The 10142-nt window shown below is 47.6% G+C and overlaps 2 protein-coding genes across 2 annotated transcripts; both read right to left on the reverse strand.

Annotated features, from left to right (window-relative positions):
* Nucleotides 1–2710: 2710 nt before the first annotated feature.
* On the reverse strand, nucleotides 2711–4653 carry LOC123078749 (GDSL esterase/lipase At4g10955). Its single transcript, XM_044501355.1, has 2 exons — nucleotides 4094–4653; nucleotides 2711–3961 (listed from the first exon to the last, which is right to left on the reverse strand). The coding sequence occupies exons 1-2, from the start codon at nucleotides 4441–4443 to the stop codon at nucleotides 2962–2964; spliced, it is 1350 nt and encodes a 449-aa protein (XP_044357290.1). The 5' UTR covers nucleotides 4444–4653; the 3' UTR covers nucleotides 2711–2961.
* Nucleotides 4596–8328, reverse strand: LOC123078750 (uncharacterized protein At4g18257). The gene is made up of 3 exons (XM_044501356.1): nucleotides 7890–8328; nucleotides 6138–6449; nucleotides 4596–4989 (listed from the first exon to the last, which is right to left on the reverse strand). The coding sequence occupies exons 1-3, from the start codon at nucleotides 8240–8242 to the stop codon at nucleotides 4809–4811; spliced, it is 846 nt and encodes a 281-aa protein (XP_044357291.1). The 5' UTR covers nucleotides 8243–8328; the 3' UTR covers nucleotides 4596–4808.
* Nucleotides 8329–10142: the final 1814 nt, after the last annotated feature.

Here is a 10142-nt window from a genome sequence, read left to right on the forward strand (position 1 = left end):
CCGATGAGATCATCGTGGAACATGTGGGAGCCAACATGGGTATCCAGATCCCGCTGTTGGTTATTGACCGGAGAGGCGTCTCGGTCATGTCTGCATGTCTCCCGAACCCGTAGGGTCTACACACTTAAGGTCCGGTGACGCTAGGGTTGTAGAGATATATGTATGCGGAAACCCGAAAGTTGTTCGGAGTCCCGGATGAGATCCCGGACGTCACGAGAGGTTCCGGAATGGTCCGGAGGTAAAGATTTATATATGGGAAGTCTTATTTTGGTCGCCGGAAAAGTTTCGCACTTTATCGGTATTGTACCGGGAGTGCCGAAAGGGGTCCGGGGGTCCACCAAGGGGGTCCACCAGCCCCGGGGGGCCACATGGGCTGTAAGGGGTGCGCCTTGGCCTATATGGGCCAAGGGCACCAGCCCCAAGAGGCCCATGCGCAAGAGATAAGAAAAAGGGAGAGTCCTAAAGGGGGAAGGCACCTCCGAGGTGCCTTGGGGGGGAAGGACTCCCCCCTGGCCGCACCCTTCCTTGGAGGAAGGGGCAAGGCTGCGCCCCCCCCCCTCTCCCTTGGCCCTATATATAGTGGGGGGAAGGGAGGGCAGCAACATCTAAGCCTTGGGCGCCTCCCTCCTCCCCTGCAACACCTCTCTCTCTCTCGCAGAAGCTCGGCGAAGCCCTGCCGGAGACCCGCTACATCCACCACCACGCCGTCGTGCTGTTGGATCTCCATCAACCTCTCCTTCCCCCTTGCTGGATCAAGAAGGAGGAGACGTCGCTGCACCGTACGTGTGTTGAACGCGGAGGTGCCGTACGTTCGGCACTCGGTCATCGGTGATTTGGATCACGGCGAGTACGACTCCGTCATCCACGTTCATTGGAACGCTTCCGCTCGCGATCTACAAGGGTATGTAGATCCACTCATTTCCCCTCATTGCTAGTAGACTCCATAGATGCATCTTGGTGAGCGTAGGAAAATTTTAAATTATGCTACGATTCCCAACACCATAAGTGTTGAAAACTCAAAGATGTGAGAAGGGGTAATTTTACAAGAGCCGTGTTACTGATATGTAAAAATTCTATGTAAAATTTATACGGAGCATTGCACAACCAACAACTACAGTTAAAATCGTGTGGTGATTATAATCCACACAGATTCGCTTTACAACCCTCAACTAACCACATGGTTCACGTGGCATGCTAATTAGCACAGACATAAATGACTGATAGGTAAGACCGTAAGAGGAAATCTAGGTTCTAAATTGCAAACCACAAAAATGATAAGGTCGTTCCTCTCATTGGTGTGCTCTTCCTTTCAACTACTGCTGCCGCCTAGATTAACCTCTGCCTACCGCCGCTGCTTGGAGTGACACCACTGGCGCTTGGAATGGGAATGCCTTCGAATCAGATCTACACATGAGTTCTAGATGGGATCTACTAATGAAATATTCTACACTTCTAGGATTTCTTGAGCACAACAAGTCCCTTTGCCCCCTCCTATCCCGAGGAAGGCCATTATATAGGGGTCATGATTAATGGCCGCCTCCGTCCATCCTCACCTTCCTAGCGCACAAGCTCCAGACTCCTTCACCTTTGGTAGTCGCGCGACCCCTCATAAGGAAACCAGGGTTGGCACACTTAAGGAAATTGTTAGCCCAGCCATGGACCCTTCATACCATGCTCGTATGAGCGAATATGGCTTGAAACACCTTTTATGTGTGTCACCAGAAGGTCTAGAACCACTTCTTCTCGGCAACTGAATGGTTTCAACATCATCAATTTTCGGTAGTAGATTTAGAGCGCCAGAGTTAATTATTTGGCGTAGATCCAACTTGTGCGCGTAGAAATCATAAAAAGGAGTCCGCGGGCCATGTTGAGTACTGATAAGAACTCTATAGGAATTCCATCAGGTCCAAGAGCCATGCTATCAATAGTAAACTTGGTCTCTTCCTGGCAAAGGGTCTATCCAAATCTTTGTTACCATCTTTTGATAAACATTCTTCAGGTCCACAGCATTCTCTAGATTCATATGGCCTCCTTCTCTCCAAACTAAGCTTTCATAATAAGTCAAATGGTCAGTAGCATTTTAGAGGATTTGATCACTGCCCATGAGAACATCGGAGCCATGTTTAGAAGTGTACATAGTATCCCCTCCCCCCTTTTCCCATTTGCCATTCAATGGAAAAATTTAGTGTTGGCACCCCTGCAACAATCACCTTTCACCGGACCTGTTATGCGAAACTAAAATCTTCCTCGTCATAGATATGAAAGAAAGCCCTTTTGATGAAACATTTCCTGCCATATTGGTCACCAGAGAAAGATTAGATTTCTTCAAGCAACTCCAAATCTTCCAATTTATCAAGCAACTCTTATTTTGTTCCTGAGGTCCTTTTGATGTTAGCACTCCACACTTTAAGTTGTATGTTACTTTCCTAACTTCAGTAAAAATCTTCTCAAATTATCCATAGTAGCTACAGGTGAGTTCCATGCTCTCTCTCTCCACCCTCTCAAGGAACTCGGGGTGCACCAGCTAACTAGATTCAAACCATAAGCCTTTGTTTTTAATCTCCAATAACTATTCATCCGCGATGAAAGGAATGTGATCCTTAGGTTCTCACTTATTTACAATCTTTAATATTAGTGCAGCTTATGCGAGTGGATTTGGTCTTGCCCAATTTTTTCTATAGTCAATGGTGGAGACACCATGCAAGTTAGATACGACTTCGACAAGATCTGATTTATTTAGTACTTCTTCCGTCCCATAATTTTGCAAGTTAATATAGCTTGTAAAAATATCTTGTATTATGGGATGGGGGAGTATAAACCAATATGTCAAATTGGGTCTGTAAAAAAAATTGAGCACATCATTAACCCCAGCCGCAAGGACCCAACAGGAACAACAACAATGGCAATAACCATTCAACGAAAAAAAATGATAATAAGTCAATAGTACCATGGCACACGTGCCTAACTCCGAGCGGCTGGTGCGGCCGGTGGCGGGGCGTAGAGCGACCTGAGCTGGCGGTCGACGAGTTTGCTGTGGTTGAGCGCGACCTGCAGCTCGACATCGTCAGCCCACCACTGCTCCAGCCCGTGCGCGGCCAGGAACTTGCTCGGCCCCTTGGAAACAACCACCATCCTCGCCACTCCGGCCTTGCTAGTGCCGCTCCCGCCCCCGCTGCCGACGGCCACGGTGGCCGTGCCGCTCGCGGCGTCGCTGTAGTAGCAGCAGATGTAGTCGTTGGTGTTGATGTAGAGGTGCGGCAGCCACTTGGCCATCCCGGCGCGCGCCAGCGACGCCTTGGCCTCGCTCTCGCTGTTGCAGCCGCCGCCCGCGTCCCCGCCGGCTTGGGTGCCCATGTAGGGTATCCAAGCGCGCACGCGGCCCCACAGCTCGCCGGCCGTCTCGGCGAAGCCCTTGAGGCTCATGGCCAGCGACACGGACGGCGGGTTGAACACGTGGCACTCCACGAAGACGCCCTCCTTGGCCAGCGCCTTGCCCACCTGCAGCGCGAACCCGGCGCCCAGCGAGTGCCCGCCCACGCACACGTTGGCCACGCCGAACTTGCGCGCGGCCGCCCGCAACGCCGCCAGCGCGCCGGCGAAGCGCACGGAGCCCTTGAGGCTGTCCCAGGCCAAGAAGCGGAGATCGTCGACGACGTCGCGGCGGAACGTGGGCGCCTTGAGCAGCGTGCCGCGCAGCGCCACGACGGCGGCGGGTGCGCGGGTGGGGCGGAACGGGATGTAGTCCGAGAGCGCGGCCTGGCGGTCCCACTCGAGGACGGCGCCGTAGATGGAGCCGTCGCGCTCGTCGACGAGCGCCTGGACCAGCCTGTACTTGAACGGGCGCCACCACTGCGGCGCGAGGCTGGTGCGCTCGTCCCGCTTCTCCTGCCGGTCCAGCTCCAGCAGGTACGCCCCCTGGATGAAGCACGCGATCACCATCCGCCGGTAGTTGGGGTTCTTCCTGCATCAACCATCGCAACAAATTCCCGGTAAAGCTACGCGAATGTGCAATGCAAATTATGCACCCGTCCAAGTGCAGTACTGACTAGCTTGAGCAAGTGCAGTACAAACACATACGGAGTAGAGTACTGACCAGCTTGAGCTAAGAAGATCTCTCCAGCTCGTGAAGGACAGCTTGCGGGGGCCATAGACATGGTACTCGAACGGACTCGGCACTGGCACCACCGCCGTTGCTGCGTCGCCGGCGTTCTTAGTCGGAGCCGGCTTGGCCATTGATCGTTCCTCCACCGTCAAGTCGCGCGCCACGCCTTCTCGGTTCTCGCCCGCGCAGATGTAGGGAATGGTTAAGCTTCCGCGAGAATAGTTTGTTTCAAGCTGAAAAGAATCACGGAAAGCGCGGCGAAACTTTTTATCCTCGGTCTTTATTCCATCATCCAACCAGGGTAGCATGGAACCTGCTTCTTTCTCGTCTCTGTATACCATGCTAAATTAGAACTGGTGGATCACAGCCAGAGTTGGGCGCACACGATTCGCCAACTTAAGATGGAGATGGCAGTCATATGCTCGGCCTCGACGAGAAGCATCTAAAAGCAGAAAAAAAAAAGGTTGCAGGAATCTGCCCAACGCCCAGCAAATCAGTCAAGGATCAAAACACCTCGTCAGTGTAAGATTCAAATTACCTCTACATTGCGTGACTGTACATTCCAAGACCATTTTCTGAATTTGATTTCGCCAGATCAAGGGAACCACAAACAAGACAAATCTTCTCATTTGCAGTTGCATGAACCGTGATTACATGAACTACAACAACTGCCACCTGGAGACAAGTAAGACATACAAAACCTCGACTAGCTAACTGGTTGGTCATCACTGGCCGAAGATGCCTGCTTTTCAGCCATCAACTTATCAAGGCGCTTCTTGAGGAAAGCTTGCCTGAGTTTCTCTCTACGAGCCGACTCCTGCTCTTGTCGCCGGTGTTTCATCGTTGAAGCCTTCTGCCTTGCTTGACTTACTTCGTCGTGAACCTCCCTGCAGACATGCCATGGTGCAAGTTAGTAAAAGACCTGAGAAATATTATTCTCAGAGGGAGACAAAATCGTTCAGGTTGCAAATTCAATGGTAGCATCTGGTATTGATAGTATGCAATCAAGGGATCTACATATCCTTCGCCTTCACATTTTATACTGTACAAAGCACCAGTTTTAAATTTGAATTTAGTAACATTGTAATACTGTCATTCCCACTCAAGAGAATACATGGAGGCTGGAGCACCATGGACCATGGAAAATCTTTCTAGTTTATTATCAATGAGGTGCCTCTCCTTATCGCACGACTACGGTTAGCTGGATTCACACTATGGTCTCAACCTTTGCACATCTCCTGGGGTATCAGTATCCTTGTCTCTCCATACAAGGCCACATTCCCCAAGCGTTACAGTTTAAGGTGCACGGAAAGTTTGTACGACTAATTGTGTCATGTATAAGTGCTTCACCAGCTAAGAGTGCTCTACTAAACTACTACTTGTAAGTTATACCAAGGCACATTTTAATTAGATCAACAAATTGAGGAAATATTTATGACAAATAAAACCAAAGTAATGCAGCTCATGCTAAAAACATTTAGTTCAAGTATTTACTTGGATAGAAAGGATATCACAAATGAAAAGGGAACATGAGAACATCGAGAATTCAGAGTGTAGTTTTGTAAGCCCACCTAACACCACGACGTGCAACGCTCCTCATACTACAAAACAGTTTTGGTACCTTGTAAACTATATCTATAGTTAGTCTGTACATGAAGCAGCCGAACACAGCTTGTACAGATTTACAAATGGTAGTACTCACAGAAAGAAACTACTAGTTAACAATGTGCTTTGTTAGGGGCATGACTCTGTTGTTTTGGGGCGCAACACGTGATCTATGTCTACATGGGCATGGCATGCTAAGAGAAGTGATATGCACAATATACCAGCACTAAAAGGCATGTAATGGATACTGCAACTGGGAGCCCAATTTATGTTCAGTGGTTTATGCAAGCGTCAAATGATTACAAGTGTTGAAACCGCCAGTTCCAATTTTGTTATGCATCTGCCATAGAGCAATTTCTACTTTGACTTCTCAAGGACTGGCACAGAAGTTCAGTGGATCAGTGCAGCAACTGCCCAAAGAAAACAGTACCTGACAAAGCGTTTGTGCTCATCTTGGTCAACTGTTGTACCAGTTCGTCCAAGGCCCACTGGCTTGGGATTTAGCATAGAATCGACACTCTCATTTTCTTGTTCTACATGCTCAGAGGCAGTAGCAGTCTCTGGCTGCCGCCGCTCGCTGACTTGATGAAAACTTTTCTGGAAGAAATCAACGCAATATTTCTCCTGGTCTTCTTCATCAGGTAGCTCACCCCTGGATAATTTCTCATACAGCTCAGCCTTCTTTTCTAGGGCAGAATAACATGCAGTACCATCTTTCACAGCTTTCAGCTCCAGCTTATCTCTGTTGCAAAAGGAAATATTACAGAGACATTAGTAAACACCAAGAGCATGCACAAGATGACAAGAGCAAAATGAAAAAGGTGCCAAAATGTGAAAATGATAGAACAAGAAAAACAATGACATGCTGATAGAGTGAAATCAAGATGCTTAGAAATGCCACACGAAAAGCAGAACAAATATCTTTATATTGAATGGTGATTCTATGGTATACTCATGGTACAAGAGCAACTGTGGCCAGGATGACAGTTTCTTGGAAACTGAGAAAAGCAAAATCAAATGATGGTTTAGTAGGCATCTCCTTTCAATTAGATCCATTGTTAATTTTCAATGTTTGTTGCTAGGAAAAGCAAAATCGTGTTATCGCAGAATACCGCACAACATACAAGCACATGTAACAGTTCACTCCTTTAATTACCAGCTGTACAACCACTAAGCAAACACTTACATGTTGTCATTTCACTCAAGAAATTAGCATGTTAAGAATAGCGAATATGAACCACCTTCTAAAATAATTAGCATGTTAAGCTCTGGCTTCCTACCTTGTATAGCACAAGGGTAACACAAACTAGGCTTAGCAAAGCACATAAAATGGTGCCGTGCATCCGCACAGAGAGATTGAGCTTATGCAGTTATAATTCGGTCCTCATATTAGAGTAACCAACATCTCATGCCCTATACAGCCAAGTAATTTCCTAACACAAGTCACGCAACCAACCATTGGTAAGGGCATGTCAAAGATATAGTCAGCTATTATCTCATGCACCCCTCCATATCAGGCGGAGAGAATAGGAAAACAAGGGTTATCTCTTAAATTGTCCATTAGTACTTAATTCTTAAATGGAATAAGAAAATGTCGTGATCAACGGTGAATATTATCTTCCATGAACTATTTGTGTTGCCTGGTTGCAATGGCTGGAAAATTTCACTACATACAATTTTCTAGTACGATTGATTCATACAAGTGCAGTTATCTTAACTTGTCTACTGTGTGCATAATTCACAGCTTCATTCATTAATTCGTGCATTGCAACTGTTGCAGCCAAGCAACAGAAACAGCCCGCACACATAAAATCCCATGTTGATCGCCGCGTTAAGCAGTCCATTATGTTAGTTGCCTCTAGTGTTACGTCTAGATCGGCAAGGAGTAGAGAGAAACAGCTGACTCTACCTCTGTACACCTGCTTTTGTAGTTTGTGCTGCCCTAAAGATGATCCATGTTGGGAATCCATATTGGGATTGGGATATTTAACAGATATATAGAGATCACGGCTACTTAGTCTCCGCTCTTAGTGCAGAGGATCGATCCTATTGGGAATTTAATACCTTCACAAACGGTACGCCATAGGATTGATTAAGTAATTCTCCTCAAAACTAGCACAAAAAATAACCAGTCTACAATCACACTGAAGAAATGCCATAAGGATGATAATTGTGGACGTACTTGTGGGCGCGAGCGTCTACGCCTGAGTTCTTGGCGCCGAGGGGGTCGGCGGGGCCGGAGCGTTTCTTGGCGCGGCGGAACTCGCTGGAGGCAGCGTCAGCGGCGGTGGAATTGCGGGCTTCCTCCTGAGTGCGGTAGAGCTGGGCCTTGAGGTCGAGTATGGATGCCGCGCCGACGCCCTCGATGGCCTTGTGCTTCTTCGGCATCACCGTGGACTCCGTCAGCCACCCGAGCGACTCCATCCGCCGCTCCTTCGGATCAGCCTGCTGCGCCAGAGGCTGTGGATGCTGATTCGGCGCGGCCGCGGCCGCGGAGGAGGATGACGGCGCGGTATCTCCAGGTGACGACATCATGGCGGTGGCGGTGGCGATTTGGGAAGAAATTGGTCTGTCGTGGGACGAAGAGGGGGGGATTGGGCGAGGAGGGGAGGGGCAGTGTGCGGTGGGCTGGCGGCTTCGGCCTTTTGGGAACCTTGACTTCGGCCTGTGGGCTGAAGTCAAAAGTCCATGAAAACATTCAGTACTCACGTCCAAATTGGGTACATCTTCGCTCAATTCGTGACGTGTATAACTCTGTTTTTTTTTCTTTTGAGAAACTAGTAAGCTTGCACGCATGTCTAAAATGTTGATGAAGTCAGCTTACATGTTACAAATTTAAAATAATTTTTGGAAAAAAATATAAATGAAATGGATACAAAATAGCATGTCACTCAAATTGTATTTTTTAAAAGTGAGTCACCATTGTGATCCAACAACCATGTGAAGAATCTGTCTTGCCACGACCACCAAGCTTTTTGAACAAACTGATTTTCAAGATGAATTTACACATGGTTAGCAGGCTAGTCGTGAGCACTTGCAAGCAAAAAATTGAATTTATGTGGCCCTTGCTCGATCCTATCAACGACTATTAAATACTTGATCAATTTCTCCTCTCTACAATTATGGTAGTAATACTAGATCAATTTCTCATCTCTACAATTATGGTAGTTATACTAGATCAATTTCTCCTCTCTACAATTATGGTAGTATTTTTTCTTTGTGGAACTGGAACACCTTGCATTCCAAACTTAAGACAGACCGACACAATCAGCGGTCGCAACACGGGTTACATCCAGGGGGAGGTCTGGAGGCTAGAAAACCTGGCTCGCAGGGGCACTCCGGCTACCAAGGTTCGCTAGCACATGTGCTGGTTTATTACAAGCTCTCGGGCAGTACATGACTTTGGCCTCTATGAAACCTAACTGTAGTAGATATCTGGTTTCACAGAATAGCACCCCAATGAAGACCGGTCTGATGATGTAGAGGTAGTTGATTGTTGCAGATCCAGGGAATCAGTTTCGGAAATCTCACGCCCCATAACTTGCATTTCAGCAAATTAGATTGCCTGCAAAAGGGTCGTAGCCTCAGCTTGCAAAGCGCGAGACTGAGCTGTTAGACGACCGGTAGCATCACAAAGGACGTTTCCATCAACATCCCTAGCAATAAGGCCCCACCCACCCTCCTTTAACTCGTCTCGAAAAACTTCATCCACTTTCAATTTGATAAAATCAGTGGGGGGGGGGGGGGGGGGTTCAGCCAGGAAGAAACATGTTTCGGCACACCATGAGGTTTAGGTACTTGGAACTCTTTCCATTCAGCACACCTAGCAATATTAAATTGAAATTCCCATCTCTACTTCTCTTGCATGCGCTTTTGCTTGTGATTCACTTTCTTTATCTCACTCCACCAGGTCCATAGAAGAGCAATAGCTCGCATCTTCACTTCATTCGGCATTTTCAACAGGGCTAAAAGAACCTTTTTCAGGGTCTGCCAGTACACTTTCCAGAGATCACGCCATAAGTTGTCTTGCCCCCTGTTACCCGACGAGCTCTCTCCCGGTGGCCTAGTCTTATGATTCTGCAGCAAATCAAGGTGAACTCTGTAGGCTGACCTCGCCGAAAACATGCCCTTGCTATCAGGTTGCCATGCTATGAAAACTTCATAGTGTTCGCAGATTGGGATGCTAAGGATCACACGAGCGTCTTCCGGGATAAAAGTTTGCCTCACCAGCTGGTCATCCCACTAATTTGAGAGTGGATCGATCAGCTCAACGACCTTGGTACCTTGTCAAGACGGATTGGGTTTGCCCATAAATTTAACATTGTCTTCTTATATCTACTTAAAACCAATGAAGATGGCTGCCCTGCATGTATTAAGATTGTACCAGAATAGAATTAGTTATGTCACAACTAACTAATAAGCATACAGTTCAGTT

The sequence above is a fragment of the Triticum aestivum genome, chromosome 3D (assembly GCF_018294505.1).
Source record: "Triticum aestivum cultivar Chinese Spring chromosome 3D, IWGSC CS RefSeq v2.1, whole genome shotgun sequence".
Classification (NCBI taxonomy): Eukaryota; Viridiplantae; Streptophyta; class Magnoliopsida; order Poales; family Poaceae; genus Triticum; species Triticum aestivum.

What these genes read in the sequence shown, in the direction of transcription:
- LOC123078750 (XM_044501356.1), bottom strand. Translation starts at nt 8,242, where the DNA reads ATGATGTCGTCACCTGGAGATACCGCGCCGTCATCCTCCTCCGCGGCC. An exon ending in GTAGACGCTCGCGCCCACAA is followed by an intron (nt 6,450 to 7,889) that starts GTACGTCCACAA and finishes CTTTTGCAACAG; the next exon opens with AGATAAGCTGGAGCTGAAAG. An exon ending in GAGCACAAACGCTTTGTCAG is followed by an intron (nt 4,990 to 6,137) that starts GTACTGTTTTCT and finishes GCATGTCTGCAG; the next exon opens with GGAGGTTCACGACGAAGTAA.
- LOC123078749 (XM_044501355.1), bottom strand. Translation starts at nt 4,443, where the DNA reads ATGGTATACAGAGACGAGAAAGAAGCAGGTTCCATGCTACCCTGGTTG. An exon ending in GATCTTCTTAGCTCAAGCTG is followed by an intron (nt 3,962 to 4,093) that starts GTCAGTACTCTA and finishes TGGTTGATGCAG; the next exon opens with GAAGAACCCCAACTACCGGC.